The 22,441-nt window shown below is 41.6% G+C and overlaps 2 protein-coding genes across 2 annotated transcripts in view; both read right to left on the bottom strand.

Annotated features, from left to right (window-relative positions):
- LOC147335082 (uncharacterized) overlaps positions 1-18,266 on the bottom strand; it is a 34,503-nt gene extending 16,237 nt beyond the window's left edge. Inside the window, exon 1 of the mRNA XM_086275894.1 lies at positions 18,195-18,266. The gene's annotated coding sequence lies outside the window, so the exon portion shown is untranslated. The remainder of the gene's footprint in view (positions 1-18,194) is intronic.
- On the bottom strand, positions 11,698-18,918 carry LOC147335083 (uncharacterized). Its single transcript, XM_086275874.1, has 3 exons — positions 18,864-18,918; positions 18,195-18,272; positions 11,698-14,645 (listed from the first exon to the last, which is right to left on the bottom strand). Exon 3 carries the CDS (start codon positions 14,593-14,595, stop codon positions 12,979-12,981), a length of 1,617 nt encoding a protein of 538 aa, XP_086132000.1. The 5' UTR covers positions 14,596-14,645; positions 18,195-18,272; positions 18,864-18,918; the 3' UTR covers positions 11,698-12,978.
- Positions 18,919-22,441: the final 3,523 nt, after the last annotated feature.

Genomic DNA, 22,441 nt, shown 5'->3' on the forward strand with positions numbered 1-22,441 from the left:
TGACAAAAGTTAGTCAGTTTTGTCTGTTCTTCTGTAAAACAAACTAAGATTTATTTTTAGAATTAATATTTTGTTTCTAAGTGGAATTGACAATTTAGTCTGTTTCATTTGTTCTATTTTGAAACTTAGACGCTTTAGCGGCTGCCTTTTGTGTAGTTTGCAATATTTGCCTTTATTTATCTGAAAAAGTCTCATGTTCCTTAAGTACATCTACCCTGTTGAACTTATTATGGGAAATAAATATTTAAATCAAAACAAGCTGCTGATTATTTCACATTTTACTTGTGAGCAACGGCACATTTAAATCTTACAAATAGTTATTTGGCTTATATCGTGATGGATATCGTTATCGCCTGAAATGAAAAAAACATATCGTGATATGAAAAAATCTCATATCGCCCAGCTCTACTTTCATCTAATTAGAAATCCCAGTCTTCAATTAATTCAATACAAAATATTACATAGAGTGCACTATACAGGTCATCGGATGTTCAAGATGGGCTTTACGTCTACCAACAACTGCTCACACTGCCAAACCAATTCACCGGACAATTATATCCACGCTCTTTGGTTCTGTCCACCAGTTCAGAAGTTTTGGCGCGAGATATGTGAAGACTTTTCGAAGTGTCTGAAATGTAACATTCCAACTTCCCCCTTAGTGGGGGGGAGATTGTCACATCTTGGGCAGCTTAGATAATGTCACTTCAGAAAAGAATATAGCCCATATGGTTTTCACTGCCCTATGCATAGCCAAGAAAACAGTCCTCATGAACTGGAAAAAATCTTAATTCTAAATCTAAATCTTAATTCTAAATCTTAATTCTAACCAATATAGAAATTATCTATTAGATTACATTAGCCTTGATACAGCCTCTGCCACCACATCAGATCAATTGCTCTGGGCTCCTTTGATCAGCTCCATCACCTAGTGGGGGTGGGGGGTCATAGTTTGGTCCCGCCTTCACTGTTGTGATTGGTGTGGGAGTAGGGACAGGCTTAGGGCGTCGGGGGGTTCCTCGGAGGCATCTTCCTTGGGGGGGCTCAACCCGGGGTAGCGGTCATGTCCGGTTAGGGGCTCTGTTGGCTCTCAGGTGACTGTTTCCTCGCGGCTGCGTGCAGCGGGGCTAGGGGAGGGTCTGTGCTGACGGACGTGGGTTACTGACCTGGTAGCCTGGCTGCCCCTGGGTGGGTCCGGGATGAGCGTGAGGTTCTGGGGGCGCTCCGTCTCTGGGCTGGGACCCGGACCGGGCCTCGGGGGCTTGGGTCCTGGTTGGTGTGTTGCCGGGGTTGTGGGCGGGTGGGTGAATGGGGGCCCAGCCCTGGAGCAGGGTGCCGCCGGTGCATCGAGCCACCTGGGGGGCTCTTCAACTGGTGGGGGAGATTGTCACATCTTGCAGGAGCTTTCCTCTCCTCAGGAGCTCCCTCTGCAGGAGGGGGAGATACAGGAGAGGTGGAGGAAGATCTCAGCCTGGGTGTTTATTGTCTTATGTAGTCTGGAAGATGAGTGGATGGTGGGGTGGGTGCAGTTTTCTCTGTGGTGGGGTTGGGTGGACTGTCCCGGGCTCTGTGGGGCCGGGAGGCGCTGCTGCACTGGGCCCCGGTCTGGATGGGCCTGGGCCCCCTTTCCCTGGCGGGTCGCGGAGTATGGGGGTGCCTACTGGGGTCAGCGGGGGAGCTGGCCCCAGGGAGGGGTCACTTGCCCCTCCCTTCCTTCCCTCCCCATCTCCAGCTGCCTCCCTCTTCCCGCTCCACCACAACCACCCACACATGCAGGACCTTGGAGTAGGGGTATGTCACCAGGGTGCAGAGGAGGCTACCCCCCCCCCCGTCCCCCGTCCCCTTCTGGCTGCCTCTGCCTCAATTTTATCCCACAACTTAGACATTCACATTACTCACACTCTCATTACACATACATATAGGATCTTGGGGGTGGGCACGATACACGGAATCCAAAGTACCATCAGGGTGTACACCCCACCCCTGGCGTCGTTGCCCACCTCTCAATTTTAAATACACATAGACATTGAGGGCTAGCAGGAGGGACCATGCGCTTACCTGCTGCTCTCTGGCAGGTAGCTCCATGCCCTCCTGGGTTTTAAATGCACCTTAGAACACAAATGCATCAACACTACAATGAGCGAGTGGAGGGAGGTTTGGAGTCTTCTCTCACCCCCGTTCTCTGCGACCTGCTGGAGCGGGGGGGGGGCTAGGAGGAGGAGTTGGCCGTCCGACTGCGGTCTGGAGTGTGGGGCCTTCCTGCTGCTGCGGAGTCGGGGCGGTCTGCCTCCCCCCACCGCAGGGAAAAGGGCAACACCACCTGGGTCTGGGTGCAGTTCCCCCCCTCAGGGGCAAGGGTACCTAGACCCGGTTTGTAGAGTACGCTTGGGGAGTGTGATCGTGTGTACAGCGTCTCTTTATGTCTGTCTCCACGGTGGTTGAGTGTGGAGTAAGTGCATATGAGAGCATGAGGGTGGGAATGGATGTTTGTATCTGTGTGTGCCTGTATGTCTGTGTCTATATGTCAGGTTGGGTGTCAGGCGCCACCTCTCTGGGGACATCTCAGGCCCTCCAAGGTTTGGAGGCCTATCTCCCCCTACCACCACTTCCCCTGCCAGTGGCGGACCCCCTCAGACATCGGTGCGTTGGTGGCTCTCTGTGTCCGGGGATGGGCATCCAGGTACACACCGGCTCACTCCTTGGCGGCCGCCCATCGGGGCCTGGAGCCTGGGGCTCGCTCGGGCCACCTCGGAGGTGGGGTGCCCCCGGCCTCTCGGCCTGGGGCTCGGTCACTCAGGCGCGGCTGGCTGCCGGCGGAGCTCACGGGCGCGTCACTGCAACTCCCCCTGGCTGAGTGAGCCCTCATCTGGGACTCTCCTCAGCTCTTTCTGGGACAGTGGCGCGGCTGCCCCTCTGTTGGTCTTCCTTGGTCTCTTGTGTTCTGGGGGCCTCTGGATGTCTGGAGTTTTGATCTCCTCCATACCTGCTTCATGCCCTGGAGGACGGGGCTGTGGCCCCCCCACACCCTCTAGCAGATTATTACAAGAAGGAACCTTTTAAAAAACAAAAAACAAGCGCGTCCATGCTCACAGGTGTACACACGGGTGATCACACCCACAAACTGCACCCTTTTTGGCTCCTACCTCAGGGCACACTGTGTTTTGTTGGTCTTGTGTGCTGCACAGTGGTGTTTAGTGTTTGGTATTTGCTGTCGTATTCCCATGTATCATTGTGGTGTTGTTTGTTCTGTTGCTCTTGTTCTCTTCTGCTTGTTTTCTTTTTTCTTTCTCAGCAGGTGACCCAGGTGATCGATAGATGCATTTTTTCTTCTCTGCCCGTTCTGTTGGTTTTTGTCTTTTGCCCTTCTCCCCCATCCCTCTTCTCAGCTGTTTCTCTTTCCTTCTTTCTTTCTCCCCTTCTTTCCCCCAGTCAAGTCTGTCCCGTATTCAGTAAGTGAAAATAAAATAAACAATAAAAGGTGAATCAAATGGACCATTACGGCAAGGCTGGGATGGTCAATTTGGTAAAGTAAATCCGTTGGGCATCTTTCTTTGCCTTTAGACAACAATTCTGATGGCAAAAGAGCCAAACGGGACAGGCAAAAAAAAAAGAAGAAAAAAAAAAGAAAAAAAGAAACAACTCAAGTTTATTCCACCTGGTCTAATTTTTCAAACCTGGGAATTGCCACTTGGCAGTGCGTAATGATAATTTTTGTCATTAATTAATTGCTTGAGTAATGTCTGTCAGGAAACTGCTTACATTTTGTGTCTAAGATCACACCTTCTAATTGCTCATTTGGCCATGAACACAGCTGAAAACTGGAACATAATTCATTTTCAAAGATATAACAAATGGTGACAATTAACACTGAACTTAGCATTAAATAATTAAATATTTTCTATAGTCAAAAAAAAGAAAAAAAAAGAAAAAGAAAAAAAGAAGTAGACTACGTCCACAACAAGTCAATACAGCTGTAAATGTGGCCAATTATCAATCTATTACCAATCAATAACAAAAAATAGCTTTTATTTTATGCATGCTTTTAGTCAACCACTCACCCAGAGGATTTCCAATCCCAGAAAATTCCTTCTCCTCATTTAATGAGTCCGTCCTCCTTCCATGCCCTGGTAACTGGTCCATCCAGAGCCATATCATCTTGAAATATACATACAACAAGCCAAACCACACCTTGGTCACACCAACCCTTTTCTGCCCTGAAGATGTCCAACGCCATCTTAGTCTGGACCAGGGTTTTAATAGTTTTGCAATTTTCATTAGTTTTTATTTTTATTTAGCTTCGACTTCAGATTTTCAATTTTATATCAGTTGTAATTAGTTTTTACCAATTGTTTGCTAGTTTAGTCTAGTTTTTATTTTTTGAAAATCCTTAGTTTCAGTTTAGTCTAGTTTTGATTAGTTTCTGTTTAGTTTTGGTTGTGTTTGCGATAATTAAGTGCAACAAAATCCCAGTTTCATCATATCAGTCATGCTCTTGTGCTTATCCTTGGGTATTGAGACTATTAACTCTTGCAGCACCAGGTGTTTGTAATTTTGGTTCAAGTGAATTGATAATATTTTTGAAGGCAATTGACTTACACAGTTATGTAGATGTCCCCGTCCTGTTGTCTTGGGATGCATCACGCTGCCTTGCCTGGGGTTAGCTTCTGTTTTCTGGGGATGAGGGTTGAGTGTGCTCCCTTACCTTTTCAAGGTAAGCTAGGTTAGCCTTCTTGTGTGAGCTTTTCAAGTGCACTTTAAGGTTTGTGGGATTTTTTTGTTTTATACTGTAAATGTCCCTCATAATTTGTCTCTTTCCACTACAAGACACTTGCTTTATCCAAAACACAGTCATATTCAAAGTAATCCCAAATTGGACTCTGGTGCTTTCTCCCGACTTTTCCTAACATGATTCTGCGCGTGGACGGAGCAGCAACACAGACGACTCGACTAACGTACTGCCACCTGCTGGCATAATTAGACAGCAAGCAAAAAATCTGGAAACTAAACTTCATTTTCACCCTTGACTATTGTAGGACACGCACACATCAATAACGAAAATGTTTTTTCACTTCTAATTTTCGTTATTTCATTTGTTTTCGTTAATAATAATAATAACCTTGCTCTGCACACTGGAATGGTAAATGGTAAATGGCCTGTATTTATATAGCGCTTTTCTAGTCCCTAAGGACCCCAAAGCGCTTTACATATCCAGTCATCCACCCATTCACGCACACATTCACACACTGGTGATGGCAAGCTACATTGTAGCCACAGCCACCCTGGGGCGCACTGACAGAGGCGAGGCTGCCGGACACTGGCGCCACCGGGCCCTCTGACCACCACCAGTAGGCAACGGGTGAAGTGTCTTGCCCAAGGACACAACGACCGAGACTGTCCAAGCCGGGGCTCGAAACGGCAACCTTCCGATTACAAGGCGAACGCCCAACTCTTGAGCCACGATCGCCCCTTCATAAACATAATCAACATGATCAACATTTTACTGCGTGTTATTTCACCATCTTATCGATTCAAATGCTCCATCCTCCATCCATAATGTGACATTATGTTTATCCACTCTGTCTCTAAATGTTTGAAGAATTTTCCATGTTTGGGGTCAAATTTTGAGAATTTGACTATAAGTGAAAGTTTTGGTGTTATCACCCCCTTCGGGGCTTACCTTTCCCAGTGTTGATGATATTCCTCCCTATTCTTTGCAAGTACCCCCTTTTGGTGGCGAGAAACTGTTGGTGTGGTCAAGTGGGTGCTGTAAAAACAAAAGCTCAGGACAGAACAGTTATCAGTCATGTACTTACATACAAAATTAGCATATATTGAATTTCATATTGATCATCTGAGTGGAATGGTACATTTTAATTTGAATTTATCAAAGCTAAACACAATAATTTTTCTTTATTTTGCTCTTGTTCTTGTGCAGCACCACCTCTCAGCACATGCCCCTGTCGGTTCTATCCTACTTTTAAATTGCTGACTATTTCAAGAAAGCATCTAAAAGACGGGGACCAGTGTTTATCATTACATATCTCCATTTTGAGTGTGACAAGTCTATCAATCCCCTGTTATTCATAGACCTCAATAGAGGGTTTTTGGCTTTTTTTTATTTTATTTTATTTTTATCTCTCTAAAAGTTAATTGACTCTTTACAGTGGCCCGCTATGGTTAATAATAACATGTTCAGTCATGAGTGAAATCAAACCTTTTCTTCACTTTAGCATTTAACATTCCCAACGATATAATGTGGTACATTAATCGAAACACGGCTACTAAAACACAATTTTCTTAATGCAAACATCAGTAACTCAAAATTAGCAACCAAAGGGTTAAGTCTGCAGTTCACACTCATGTGACGTTACAGCCTCCCCCTTTAGTCTCTGTCATCCTTCTGTTCTTGCAAAAACAAAACAAAGCAAGACAAAACATCCACCCTTCTTTTACAGGCTGGGTGAATTGTTTGTGGACATTTACTAATCCTAAAGTCGGTACCGTTTTTGTCTCAGTATCAAGTCAGTTTTAGTCGTCAGTCCATCACAGTCCAGTCACATGCATACATCCACACACATTCATACCAGATAATGCTGATAATGGAGTCTCACGCGCAACTTATTCGAGCCTCCATCACCAGCAAGATGACGTCATCATTTTAAAGGAAAACCGTTCCTTGATTTTTTGGACTGGATTGACTCGCTGCAATCCTTTTAGGCTCAGGACTTCTCATGTGATCAATGTCCCATATAAGTGAATTTCTCCCAAGCCCATTATGATCATGGAGAAAAATATGTTGCGACTGTTTCCAGTAAGAATATTTTATAGCGCTTTAAAGTTCAATCTCTCAGGCCTGGATTAAAGAGCTGATTTGTTAAATCAGGAACTCACAAAATACCAAAATATCACCACCGGTGGATCACACCTCTCAGATGTTCTTATTTCAGTGCACTATAACAAAAGCGAAAACAAACGTAACCAATAAAATACTCATATAATAACAAATACTGGGGCCCATTGCAAACATGTCCAAGCATAAAACCATCTTCCTCTCTCTTGGAGAAAGAAAACAATCCAAACCTCACTAATAAAATCAACCTAGTGTCAAGCAAAACCCAAAAATCAACCAAAACTTCACCAGAAAGTTTTTCTCCCTCCCGGGACAATATTGTGCAGGAATACAGGTACCGTAACTCCTTTTTGCACTGACAAAAACATGTTGGATTTACTTGATTCAATAGTGGACACTGGTTGCACACAAATGTTTTGCTTTGGCAGAAACTTAAACAACCGAGTTAAATCAACACAACCTTTTCATATTCAGTAAACCTGTGCATTTTGTGTTCATAAAACACGATTGAAACATGTTCAGATAGAGTAAATTGAGCTCCTGGAATATTTTAATCCTTCCCAATTCTGTCAGTTTATTTCAACACTATTCAGAAACTTTTATCCAAATACTACTTGGTCACTTAAATACTACATGTTGTCTTCATATTGCATGCGGTTCAACAAAGTCTAGATCATGGTTACCATAAAAATTGAAGGGGTCTACAACAACTACCACCCTCCTATCTTTATCCTGGCTACAGCAGGGCCGGGAAATAACCCTGAAGTGATAGGTTACCAGGCAGGGTACACCCCGGACAGGTGACCAGTCTATCAGATAGAAACAAACACTTACATTCATGGATAATTTAGAATCATCAATTAACCTAGCTCTAATAACTGCATGACTTTTTCTCTCACACTGGAAATCAGAATTTCGTACAGATCTTTAAAGCCTGAGGCAATTGTGTCAAATATACGCGAGATGCTTACGTAAATCCAAGGGCTGGCCCCTTTTTTTTTTCAGTGTGTTCCTCCTTCAATTAAATCTCACTCACAACAATGTGGCGCTCCGAAATAAGGCTCACACCGTTAATTCATCATTTTTACTCTGTACCACTGCTCCTTATCAGGCCGTGTGAAGCACAGTAAACAATTCAGTGGAGGCCTTAAGCCATAAACAGACATCACGCACAGACATTGTTTTCATAACCAAACTGCCTTAGACCTTGTCCCCTAAATCTACACAAATGCCCTCTGGGTGACATGAAATGCATTTAACCAATAAACAATCAATGGCTTCTTGTTGTTGTAACAGATTCTGTATTTGGATGTTTGTGTGCAGCATTTGTTAGTAAAGCATTCTTCATTGCATCAGCGTGTGTGTGTATCACTCTTCATTGCACAAGCGTGTGCAATGTGTGTGTGTGTGTGTGGATCATTTCTCACTCAATCAACGAGTGCATATGTGTTCATTCTGAGTCTGTGTGTATTTGTGTTCATCACTTTCCTGTTCTGGTGTTCTGGATAAACCACGGCCTGAAGCGTGCCCTCCTCCATTTCAGTCTGTTTGCATCCATTGGTGCTGCTGCTCAAAGTTCTGTCCATACTGGTTCTGGCCCCAATTGAGGCAGTCCTTTTCTCCAGTGTCCTGCATCTTCTCCTTGTTCCGCTCCTCCTTAACTTGACCCTTTTGCTTCTGTAGCTCCTTCAAGGCTTGCTCCTGCTGTTGGAGCTTTTTCGTCAGGTTTGGCAACCTCCTGCTCCAGCAAGCTCCGGCCTGATTTCAAGTCCTGTGTCTGGGACTCCAAGCCTGACTGATGGGTTCGATTATCAGCCAGCTCCTCCTGAGCCATGCTCAGTTTCTGCTCTGATGCCTTGAGCTCATACTGAGGGCAGAAACCTCAGAGTCTTTTCCGTACACGTCAGATTGAAGTCCATTGATGTTTCCCTTGCTTTGCTCCACGGCCTTCTGCAGCTCTGCTGTTCGGCTCTTCTCAGAGGTCAACTCCTGGCCGAGCCTCGACACCTGTGCCTTCAGCTTATTTTCTTCTTGTGGTTTTGTCCATTCTGAGGTGCCTCCTGACCTCAGTTACTCCTCCTGTCTCTGGCACGCCCTTTTTGCTGCCCGATCATCTGTGTTGGTCCGTCACTGTTCTGCACAGTTTTAATGCAGAGTTGTTAAGGTCAGCATTCTTTTGCTCGGCCTCACTTTTCATCTGGGTTTAATGGGCGTCTCGTCACAGCTCTGTCAGCTGAAGCTGTCTGGAAATCTCCCCCGTGTAGTGAAATGGGCCTTGGAGTTAACGCTCTCTGTCTCCGCTGCATGAGATCGTTTTCCTGCAGCAGTGTTGACGTTTTCAGGTTGTTGTTGTGGGTCCAGCTGCTGTAGCATTTGGTCAGGGTCACATCAAAGATGGTAGAGGAGAGAGCAAAGATGGTAGAGGGGAGAGCAGGAGTCCAGGTCAGCCTCGGCTTTCCGGGCCGACAAAGCAGCCTGTAATCAAGCATAAAGAGAAAAAACAAAACAAAAACGGACGAACAGGAAAATTATGTTGTTTTGGCTGTGTTATTCAGAGAGGGGAGAAACAACGGGATCAGGCCCTGTGTCAGCCTTCTCTCCCCCTTTTTTTGTTTTTTCTCACCATATAATCAACTCATAACCCACCAAGTTGACAGGACAACACAGGTACATGTTAAAATTCTTAAGATCATGTTTAAAACCCCAAAAATGGAATTTTCTTTGATTTAGTAATCACTTGTATTAATCAATCAGCAGAAAACATGTCACAATTTGATTCTTTTAACCACTAAATTTGTCGTGTCTTCACTGGTTGGTCAGACCAGTGTCTTTTTTTTTGAAGTTAAGTTGTTGTCCTGCAACCCAGAGAGTTTATTTGTTAGTAGTGGATAAACTTTATCATTTAACAACAGGTTTATGTTAAGTTTCGCTGCTTTAACCTTGCTGGAAAATCTTCACATGTTCATGAATGTAAGCTGTTTCTTCATTGCATGTGTGTGCGTTTGTAGGTGGGTTGATTAAACTTTTTTTCTCAAACAAGGCATTTCTCTAACACGTGCCTTTCTCTCACATTTCTCTGCTTGTGTGTGTTTTTGTTTCACCTTTTGTTGTGATGCTCCGGACGCCTTCCCAACCTCCACAAGTCTGTTGGCCCCAATTTTATGTGTTAAAAACTTCTCTTATTTTCTCCTCTAATTCTCTGCTAGCTGCTGTCTTTTCCACAGCTGCTGATTCTTGCTGAGTGTGGTTTCCATTACTATAATTTTGCTTCGGCCGCTGTGCTTGTGGGGGGCAGTTGGTCCAGGCCCGTAGCCACCTGTATTAACACACTAAGAGATTTATTTAATATCATTTTCATCACTGTTAAATAGACCAGCAGGCAACACGCCCACCTTTACAGTGCAGACTACATGCCAGTCTCCCAACACACTCCTCTCTCTACTTCTCAATAATTCTTCACTCTCCCTTTATTTCTCCTTTCTCTACATCAGTTTTAAAACCCAACATATTTCACACCACAAAACTGAAACAAATCACAGCTGTATTTATCACACAATCTTACTCTGCCGACTGAAGTGCCGGTCTAAATCATGCACGATTTGTCTCTTCTATATCAAAACCCAGCCAAGCATCAAACATTCACCCTCATTCAAAACTTTATTTGTAATATTATAATCAGCAAAATCAGCGTCTTATTTACAGGCATGTATCATTGCTTGCAAATCATAATTATAAAACTCAAAAACACGCTAAACAGGAAGCAAAAGTCCTCTGTGCGCTTCACAGCAGCCACCTCATTTGCATGTTCACACACCGTCTAAAAATAGCTCGCAGCGCTGCAGCGCGCTGTCGTCACACACGGCCTCGTCTCACACACAGCTCTATTACTTTATATTACACAGACGTCTTATATTTACAATCACTGTAAGGCCTGACAGCTTTAGCGCCTACACAATTTTGACAAATTTAAGTTAACGGGTCCAACCGAAGAAAGTCCAACTTTTTTGTAATCAATTAACCAGTATCAGACTCTAACTGTATCTGGCCTAATCTCTAAAGTCCCTAACTCAATTTAACAGTGTCCAAAAGAGCGCAGATACCATTACAGACTCTAACTCCTAGCTTATTCCGGAGTGCCCCAAGCTCCACAGTCAAGCCAAACTGAACTAACCCTGTTTGCCGACAGGTCAAGGTCGCGCGTCCATGGCCAGGAGGGAGCGTAACCTCCGGGCTATGCGCATCTTAGCAGACTCTAACTGCCGTCCTATAATAATTTATAACACTTTGAAACAACAGTCAGCACCCCAAAACAAGAGTCTGACTGAGGCAAGTGCAACCTAGAGGTCAATGGAGACTCTAACTCACAAAATGACCACTCAGGTCCACTCTTATAACCAATTTGGACTCTAACCAACAAAATGACCAATTCCCTACCAAACTACTTGAGACTCTAACTCAATTTCTTGGGACTCTAACCCAGTATTTAAACTTTTCTTAGCAGACTCTAACTGCTTTACCTTCTTCTTAGCAGACTCTAACTGCTTTAACTCATGAGATTTTTCATCAAAACAGACATCCACCAGTAATTTCAGTGAGTAGACTTTAATAATATCATGTCCAATTTGGCACACTTTGGAAATAGATTCAACAGGTAGTGCCTTACCTTTGTATAAGCCGGCTTATGCCCACTCACGTCAGACCACTGGCTTGTGCCTGTCCGTTGGACAACCTCGGACCGTCCAAACCTCCAACTTCCACCCCAATACCACAGGACGAGCCCCCAAGCTGTTACGAGTTCAAATATTGGGGATGGATACAAGAGGAAAAACCACAATAACAACACTGGTCCGGCCGGGTTGAGTCAAACGATGATTTTAATGATCACACGCGTGGGAGATGGACACCGTACGCAGACAGCATCTTATCTCAAAATGGTGGAGCATTGATCAAACTCTTATAGCCTCTAGTGGCCCCCACCTTATCATCAAAGCCTAAACATTCACATGCTTTCTCTCACACAGCGCATAAGCTACGACCTTGGCTCTCTGTTTATCTGCTCCTGCTGAGATGGGGCAGAAAATTCCAGTATGTTCTGTTCTCTTCTAATCAGACAAATAAGGCGATGACTTTCTGCGAACAGTATTTCTTATAACTCAGCAGTATAATGCATCATAAAACAATATCATTCATTCACAATAAATCAGCAGTCTAATATAATGCAAATCAGTTTAACAAATGCAATAGTTATCACCTAATTCAGGAGAATAATGCAAACTAAAACTACATAATAATTCACAATCTTTAATTAGGGATCTAACATGGCATAAAATAATATTATAATCCCACAATACATATACATACATATATATATATATATATATATATATATATATATATATATACACACATATACATACACACACACACATACATATAAATATACATACACACACACATATAAATATACATACACACATGTGTGTATGTATGTGCGTGTGTGTTTATCTGACTAAATTCAGTATGGTTCCAACAACAGTTTTTACAGTAAAATATGCTTTATATGCATGTACAATCCTTAACATACATATATTTTATCTGTGGGTGTGGGGCAGAGTGGGTGTTCGCCCAGGGAACCAAGCAGGCTAGGATTGCCACTGCTGACAAAACACAGAATGTGAAAAAGAGGGGAGGCATGATAACGGAACCTAAAGACTAGAAATTACAAATATTACATCAAGCAGAAAAACAATTAAAAGAATATAAATATAAATAAACATTAAATATTACAATATTCAATCAAATGGAATGCTAATGTCAAAAAGCACAAAACACTGGATCAAAGACCCAGTACAATGACAGGTATAGAAGTCTGCAATCGGTAGAGCCTCTTCAAACTTAATATGTCCAAAAGAACTTTGTCAGAGTAATGTCACATTGGTCTGCCAGTTTTGTCATAGCACGACATATGTTGTGGATTTGCTGATGCCTCAGTAACATTTGTTATAAATGAAAGTTTCCACAAATTTCATAATTACCACAATTAAATACACGCTATAATTGCAGTGTGAACAATCTGATTTTTTAAAATGTTTACATAGAATTGGCTGCATTTCAGCACTGACCAATAAAAATTAATTAACTCCAGTGTGGATTAGTTGATGATTTTTGAATGCATCCATGCAACCAAAACCCTTTCCACACTGACAACAGACAAATGGTTTAATGCCAGTGTGGATGGCCTGATGTTCTTTCAAGGAACTCATGCAGCTAAAAGACTTTCCACACTGATCACAGGTGAATGGTTTAACCCCAGTGTGGAGGAGTAAATGTTTTTTTAAAGTTGTACTCTGAGTAAAAGCTTTTCCACACTGACCACAGATAAATGGTTTAATTCCAGTGTGGATGAGTAAATGTTTTTTTAAAGTTGTACTCTGAGTAAAAGCTTTTCCACACTGACCACAGACAAATGATTTAATGCCAGTGTGGATGAGAAGATGATCTTTTAAGCTTTTACTATAAGTAAAAGACTTTCCACACAGATCACAGGTGAATGGTTTATCTGTAGTATGGATGAGCTGATGTTCTTTTAAGCCGTTACTCTGAGAAAAAGACTTTCCACACTGATCACAGCTAAACGATTTTAATCCAGTGTGGATGAGCTGATGTTTTTTTAAGTTGCCATTTTCAGTAAAAGACTTTCCACACTGATCACAGCTAAATGCTTTTAATCCAGTGTGGATAAGTTGATGTTTTTTTAAGGTGCTATTCTGAGTGAAAGTCCTTCCACACTGATCGCAGCTGAATGGTTTAATGCCAGTGTGGACAAGCTGATGTTTTTTTAAGTTGCCATTCTCAGTGAAACACTTTCCACACTGAGCACAGACAAATGGTTTATTTGCAGCATGGATGAGGTGATGTTCTTTTAAGCCATTACTCAGAGAAAAAGGCTTTCCACACTGATTGTAGCTAATTGCTTTTAATCCAGTGTGGATGAGCTGATGTTTTTTTAAGCTGCCACTCTGAGTGAAAGTCTTTCCACACTGATCACAGCTGAATGGTTTTACTCCAGTGTGAGCGAGCTGATGTCTTTTTAAGTTGCCATTCTCAGTGAAAGTCTTTCCACACTGATCACAGCTGAATGGTTTTAATCCAGTGTGGATAAGCTGGTGTTTTTTTAACTTGCTATTATGTATGAAAGCCTGTCCACACTGATCACAGCTAAATGGTTTAATGCCAGTGTGAACGACCTGATGTCTTTTTAAGCTGCCATTGTGATTGAAACACTTTCCACACTGATCACAACTAAATGCTTTTAATCCAGTGTGGACAAGGCGATGCTTTTTTAAGCTGCTAACATAATTGAAACACTTTCCACACTGATCACAGCTGAATGGTTTAACTCTAGTGTGGATGAGCTGATGTTGTTTTAAGCTGCCTTTTTGATTGAAACACCTTCCACATTGATCACAGGTGAATGGTTTAACTCCAGTGTGGATGAGTTGATGTTGTTTTAAGCTGCCATTGTGATTGAAATGTCTTCCACATTGATCACAGCTGAATGGTTTAATGCCAGTGTGGATGAGCTTATGTTGTTTTAAGCTGCTATTACGAGTAAAAGCCTTTCCACACTGATCACACATGAAGCTTCTGTCTCCACTGTCAATGCGCTGGCGTCTTCTGGCCTTCTTCATAGTGATGAAAGTCTTGTCCACAGGGATTACAACTCGTTCATCTTTACTTGCTGGCATTGGTTGGTCAAAAATTTGGAGAGGTTTCAGCACGCTTCCCCTTCTTTTGCCTATGACAAAGATGACAAAGAACTAAAACAGTGAAATGCACTAATGGAATAATAAAACCTATAAAGTGTACATATTAGAGCTGGGCGATAGATTTTTTCATATCACAATATTTTTTTTTTTTCATTTCCGGCGATAACGATATCTATCACAATATAAGCCAAATAACTATATTTGTAAGATTTAAATGTGCCGTTGCTCACAAGTAAATTGTGAAATAATCAGCAGCTTGTTTTGATTCAAATATTTATTTCCCATAATAAGTTCAACAGGGTAGATGTACTTAAGGAACATGAGACTTTTTCAGATAAATAAAGGCAAATATTGCAAACTACACAAAAGGCAGCCGCTAAAGCGTTTAAGTTTCAAAATAGGACAAACAAAACACACTACTAAATTGTCAATTCCACTTAGAAACAAAATATTAATTCTAAAAATAAATCTTAGTTTGTTTTACAGAAGAACAGACAAAATTGACTAACTTCTGTCAATATCAAATAAACTGAGAACTAAAAAGAAATTCTCAATCTCTCCTTGTTGTATAGCTTACCTTTTCAAACAGTTTTAACAGTTACTTTAGTTTGACAAAAGCCGAATGACGAATTAGCGCTTTCAGTCAGAGATTGAGCATACACCGGTTTATTGTATTTCCAGACTTGCTTTCGGCACAATTTACAGTGCACGCTACTCTGTTTTTTGTCAGACTTGAAATAGCCGAAATACCTTCACACTACGGAACTTCTGCGGCTCTTCCGTTCGACAATCTCTCCGACATTGGAACCATCATCTGTTTTCTCTTCGGTAACCTTTGGTCACGCTCTCGGTTGATTTTCTCTAGTCCGCACACTAATTTCCTCCATTACCCAGGCGGCACGGCCACTGGCTGCTTCCCAAACAAATACACATGTGCAGCTTGGCACTTGTGCTGTACGTCAGCGGTCCCCAACCTTTTTTGCGCCATGGACCGGTTTATGCCCGACAATATTTTCATAGACCGGCCTTTAAGGTGTCGCAGATAAATACAACAAAATAAAACTAGTACCAGTACCGAAAAACAGAAAATTTATTCATAACACGCGTGAAAAGACCAAGGAAAACCGAGTAAACGATAAAAACGATAACAAAATAACGCTGAAAACCGATAAAAACCCTGAAAACTATACATTTCACACCTGAGCCTCAACTCTCGCGACAGGGTACCAAACGACTCACGGACCGGTACCGGTCCGAGGGGTTGGGGACCGCTGCTGTACGTAACAAGTCACGTGACGCTGCGGCTGTGATTGGTTCGGCTCTGCGCTACTTAATTTGGATTGGCTGTTCTTTTTTTTTTTTTTTTTTTTTTTTTTAAAGAGGACAAGAGAGATGAGGCCTATCACAATCCGGTTGTTCAGTCTGATGTCACTAGCCGTGTCTGGGTCTAAACTCCCCTGCAGGTCCATATATCAAACGATCACTATGGCATTACTGAGAGTTGAAAAACTGTCTAAAGTCTTTCATCTTTAATAAAATGATCAGCGATCTGCTCTACCAGGTGTAACAATTGAGTTTAACATCCAGGCATCCATGAAAACGGAATTTATGACATTTAACGGAGTTAGAAGTTAGCAGGGAGTTAGCTCGCTAGCTTCTATCTAAATACAATATAGCATGTCCTGACTGCGGGGTTTTGGAAACAAATTAAAACGTACAGCTCTGTTATCACTTCCAGCATAAATGAAGACAGAAAACTAAACAGCAGTGACGTTTGTAGGGTTACTGAAGTTGGGCTAGCTGGTATATAATGATGTGCTACGTGACCGCTAGCGACACAGCTATGTTAGCATAATATAAACAAGCTAACTTTTTTTCCACTCGATAAAAGTTACCGTGAGTGTTCTCGGTGGTCAGGAACAAATGTAATCGCATGGCAGGATGCTGTAAAAGGACCAAACTTCAGCCAGGAGAACAACTGAGATAATCCATCCACAATACGAGGTTAGTCATTCATATATACTGCTGCATGGGCTGGGCTGTAGTTACATCCTAAGGTTTTAAAAACTGAGCTTAAATAAATGATTAGCGGTAATAAAAGCCGAGGGAGGTCAACAGTGATCACTGACTGTTTTAGGAGCTTTTTGAGATCAAATAGAAGAAAATACATAACATTAAACATGTTAACAACACAAAAGCCATATTAAACGCAGACTACTTTAGACCCGGAAGTAGGATTCGTCGCGTCATCACTGAACAACCGGATAGTTTAACTTTTCTATCGAGAAAAAGTTATTTCGCAATACATATCGTTATCGTTCTATCGCCCAGCTCTAGTACATATACATACATATATCTACACACACACACACAGTGAGAAAAGTAGTAATCAAGACAACTGACTATTTTAAAGAATCTGAATTTTTTTAAAGAATCTAAAATATGAATATGTTTTGAGTTATTTAACAGTTTTTTGTCTCTTAATTCCATGAGTGTTCATTTGGAGATTGATCCTTTAAATTAGTAGCTAAAATGTAAAAAGCCATTATAAAATAGAAAAATTATGAGAAGGTAGTAAAGTAAGTAGGGCTGTTCGACATAACAATATGTATCGGATGACGATATGAAAACATCTATTGTTTCATTTTACGCTATCGTTTGTTTCGTGGTGTCGCAAAATAAACTGTTTACGGCAATATTTTTTCATCGTTTTGATGGTCACTGTAGTGGCTACAGTATATTACTTTCTGCATCGTTTCATGCATCGGTTAAAACACTCGACTCCAGGTACACGACGCCCAGCTGGAAACACTTCATACAAGTCGAGCTGCCCGAGATTCACAGAATTTACAGAAAATGTTACATTTTTGTGATTTATATTGTTATCAGGATAGATGTCTTATATCGGGATATGAGATTTTGGTCATATCGCACAGCCCTATGAGAAGGTGTGTCCAAACATTAGACCGGTGGCTTAGTCAGCCTGGCTACAGAGCTGTTCCTGTTTTCCTCATTTACTAAGATTTCATAACTTTATAGAGGGCTTTTTCTTGTCCAGGTCAAAAGGGGTTCTCCTAAATTAGTCTTCAGTGTAGGTGTACTTATAAGTTCTTCCAGGGAGTCAAACTTCTCTGGTTTGTTGCCTTCATTTTCAGAGCAGCCAAAGTGTGCAGAGGATGTAATACTATTAACAAAATACACTATCAGAGATTATCAGAGGGAATAAAGCACAACTGTGTATCAGCTGTGAAAAATGTATCATGTGCAACACTAGAACATATCATCAGATACTTTATGATAGCAACATGTAGAGTGTGTAAAGGTTTAAAAAAAAAAATCCAGGACCAAAAACTGATCCTTGAGAAGCTTATTTTCAGGAGGGTTAAAAACGGCTAACTTCATCTATCCATTGATTTAATGTAAGCAGGTTGAGAACATTATTTTTCTTCAGCAGTGATTTGTCTCTCATTTGGGATAAACAAGCAAAATGTCACTGTGTACAGAATTAGATGTTATTATTATTAAAATAACAACCAATTAATGTCTGTAGAATAATGTTGGCGATTTTTCTTTGTCACCTTCGATGAAGAACCAATGTTTCTGACTACAGGTGCTGAGATGCTCCTCCTGCAGACTCTTCGCCTGCTGCCAGTCACCTGTGACAGAAAAAAGATTTTTATATTTAATCCAGTTAAATTTATTGTATTATTGTAGGGCACTACTGCAGACCATTGTATTGTGTAGCATTATTTTGCCTCGTAGGTTCAGCACCAATATCAGAATCAGAAAAACCTTATTAATCCCAGAGGAAAACTAAGTTGTCATAGCAGGAAATATACGACAAACAACATGCACTCACTGAGTGTAGAAACAGAGTTATGATGGATAAATATTATATAAAAAGATAAATATTGAGCTAAAGGTATCAAAATAATTTAAAAAAAATAGTAAGAACAAAAAGAAAGAAGACAGGGAGCTGCTACAACAGCCTGCGCCATCTTAAAAGACATATTACGGGTCGGTGATTCTGTTATTGTGGAATCTGTTGTATTTTTAGCTACCTCATGAAATCACAATACTCAGTACAACATCTTCATATGAAGAAAAACAACTAGCAGAACACAAATGATTAAAACAAAATAAGGCCCTCAATCCCCTCTCAGAATAACCCGAAATAAAGATCCCCCAGCGGAGAAGGCCGGCTTTGTAGTTGAACTAGGACTAGTAAAGACAGCTGGCTCACTCACCTCCCTGTATGTTAATGGCTATCTTGCAGAGAGACCAAGCTTCCGAGCTACGAAACGTATATCTTTCCAATTACGCATGAGAAACAGAAACGTGATATGCCGGAGACCAGAGGGGCAGCAGTAAGGAAGCTCAGTACAGTCACACTATATTTCCCTTAGACGGATTAAAAATACAAACAAAGAAAAAAAACTAAAAGTCCCCGTGGAGGATAAAAAGTATGATGACTGTGGTTACACTGTTTCTTCTGAAAGCCTACTTTGTGCTCTGGGCGGGCACGGGCACTACGTCTTCTTCGTCTTTGTGGTTTGTCGACGGTTGGCAACAAACGTTGGCAAACAACGATGTGGTGCAATACCGCCACCAACTGGTTGGGAGTCTGTTCATGATTCGCTCATCAGAATAGAATAGCATAGAATAGAGTAGAATTCAGCTTTATTGTCACTTGCATCCATCCAGAAGTGCTTTAGCCATGATAACGATATATTACAAATATATATTAGCAATAATATAGATATGTAAATATATTACAGAAATGGGTCTATTATGGTATGTTATAATGTACACGGTATGAAGGTATGTTATAAATGTGAAAAACTATACAGACATATGAAATAAAAAAAAACTATACAGAAATATGAGATATACAGCTATACAGAAATGGGAACTATGCAAGTTATAAACAGTTGTAGAATTAAAATTATCGTATTGTACAGAATGATTATTTACACAGAATTATACAGTATTTCAGTTAAGATAAGTGAGATATGTGGATAATTTCTACAGAGGCTATATAAAATGCTAGTGGTTGTGAATGGTGGTTCAGTCCATGTTATTATTGTGTGTATGAGGGTACAGTTGTCCATTGTGTGTGTGTAGGTGGTTGTGGCTGTTTGTATCTCCAGTCCATGGCTTTGTCCCAATTCAGGGTCTGCACGCTTGAAGTACGCACACTACGCATACTACGTACGGTGCGTACTATAAGTACGAGCAGTGCGGAAGTGAGAGGCTTGTGAAATGGGACGGTCTAGCCTTCGTCGCCCTCTTCAGGTTGCCTAGCAACCATGATACTAACTGCGAGAAACGTTACATACAGCATTGTTTGACAGAAATGAAGGAGAAAAAATGTTTTGTTGGTCATTCATTTTTGTCATGACATCACTTTGATTAGCTGAGTATCTGAGGCTGAGACCACAGGACTGTAAAACATGATTGTTGGGCTTCATTTCTGTACTGAACAGTCATTTCAAGAGTAGTTAGTAATAACAATTAGCTAATGCTGTTCATGAGACTAAAATCATCTCACTGCGGTAATGTAAATATAATATGGCCAATATATTGCTGTTCTCTCTTTGGCTCTCGGTGAAGGCAGTTGCACTTTTCTCCTCTCCTCCTTCCCCTTATCTTCCCTGCTTAGCCTCTTGTGTCCTTGTCCTGTCTCGTGTGTATTACTTTACCTGGAACAGTCTCTCACAGTCGTTCTCTAAAACCTAAAAGAGAATTATGGATTTGATCAACTAGACCAGTTGATCAAATCTCTGAATGCTATTGACACCCTTTTCTCAATGAGAAGTCCTGGCTCGGGAGAGCCCAAGTGCCCTACAGGGACTTTCCCTGCCGGATACACGATGGATGGGTGGCAGAAATGGAGGATCGTGTGCCTGGCGGGACTGTCGATCGAGGACGCTGAAGATATCTACCTATTCGGAACCATGATAACAGGGTTCTTGCTGATCGGAGCTGGCTTGGCCCTGGCTTATTGGAGAATTAAGACAGCGTCTTAATTTGCTGTAAATCTGTGGCTGCGATTAATCACTTTACTGGAAACTTTATTAACTAGTAACTTCATCAGTCATGACAGAAGCTAATATTTCTGTCCTAACATCGTTTAAACAGCAACAGCTTTACTACAATATAAGCTAACGTTTACACCGCAACTTTAAGCTAGCACCATAAAGACGGTAAAACACGTAATAATATCTACGTTTAGGGAGCTCTATAGTATTCAATGAGAGGACCCTGCACGTCAATCCTCGATGCAAGGGGGGTAACCTGTGCGTCGATAAGTGAAGCAGAGGTAGCCTGACCATGCGTCACACATTTGACAAGTTGGGAGTGAGAACGTGTTGCCGAAACACCCGATGAATCCAAGGTCCACTACTGACGATGTGTCCCATACAATAATCTAGATCAGATCTCTAATCCCCTCCCCCCCCCCAAAAAAAAAAAAAAAAAAATGTCAGACTAGCTTGGGTAAATGTCAGGGAGTTTTTATTGTTTTATTTGCTTATGCTTCAAAAGTTTTGTTATACATATTTCACCAGACACAGTTTTCTGTTAAAACAGGAAGCTGAGCCTGTGACACTGACAAGAGACCAGCACAGAAATACATATCCGCAGAAGTTGACTTGCATTATATTATTCTTAGAAATTGACCTGCAACACACATACTCTGTGACACACACACACACACACACACACACACACACACACACACAGCTTGCATGCAGACAGACATCAGGACCTGCGTGACAGGAAATGTGATTATATTTGCATATTGACGATGTAACCTATAAAAATAAACGAATACTTCAGTTCGGTGTGATTTGCTCTGAGCTTTTCACCCGTGCAGCACGTTAACCTACACAAGTGTCTCATTGTTGTTTATTCACCTGACTGTTTGTTAACTGTAAATCTCTGACAGTAAATGACCAAAAGTTGAGGCACACAGCGATGTGTGCTGCTGGTAAAGTCTCTGGGCTGCCTTTCCTCATAGAAGCCATCCCTCACGATTCTCACCATTTAAAGTAATGCATTATCCGGGACTACTTTCAACTTTCTTTCTCAATCTGAGCCACAGAATTGATTGTGTGGAAATGAACATACTTGTGCGGTATCTGTATTTGTTCCAGGCAACCCAGTGGAAATCAGCCAGAAAGAATTTTCAGTAATTGACAAAATCATTTCCAAATTTATTTGGCAAGGCAGGAGAGCTAGGATTAAATATAAAACATTACCACTTCCTAAAGAAGAGGGATGTTGAGCCTTACCAAACCTTAGCCTTCCTATGCGGCTCAAATCAAGCCTCTTGTTTATTTCTGAGAATCAAAATTCCACGCTAGATGGAAGGACAACAAGCTCTCAATAATTAAAGACCTACCAATACAAGCAATCTTCAAAGTCCATGGATCAAAGCTCAGTGGAAACTATGGTAAATGGCCTGTATTTATATAGCGCTTTACTAGTCCCTAAGGACCCCAAAGCGCTTTACATATCCAGTCATCCACCCATTCACACACACATTCACACACTGGGATATGGGATAAAGTAAAAGGAGAATACAAGTTATAATAATAAATAATAAAATTCAGATACTTTAATGGTAGCAGCATCACAGCAGATGGCCGCCCCTCCCTGAGCCTGGTTCTGCCGGAGGTTTCTTCCTGTTAAAAAGGGAGTTTTGTCTTCCCAATGGCGCCAAAGTGCTGAACATGAGAGGTTTTTGGACCAATTTTGTGTTCTCCATTCTTTAAGCACCGGTTTGAACACCCTTTGAGCACCGGCACCGTTTCAAAAGTAC

This window comes from Aulonocara sp. 'chitande type north' Nkhata Bay, linkage group LG3 (assembly GCF_057382095.1).
Source record: "Aulonocara sp. 'chitande type north' Nkhata Bay isolate Kocher_YH1m ecotype deep benthic linkage group LG3, A_spYH_male_GT1.1, whole genome shotgun sequence".
Lineage (NCBI taxonomy): Eukaryota > Metazoa > Chordata > Actinopteri > Cichliformes > Cichlidae > Aulonocara > Aulonocara sp. 'chitande type north' Nkhata Bay.

What these genes read in the sequence shown, in the direction of transcription:
- LOC147335083 (XM_086275874.1), bottom strand. Translation starts at nt 14,595, where the DNA reads ATGCCAGCAAGTAAAGATGAACGAGTTGTAATCCCTGTGGACAAGACT.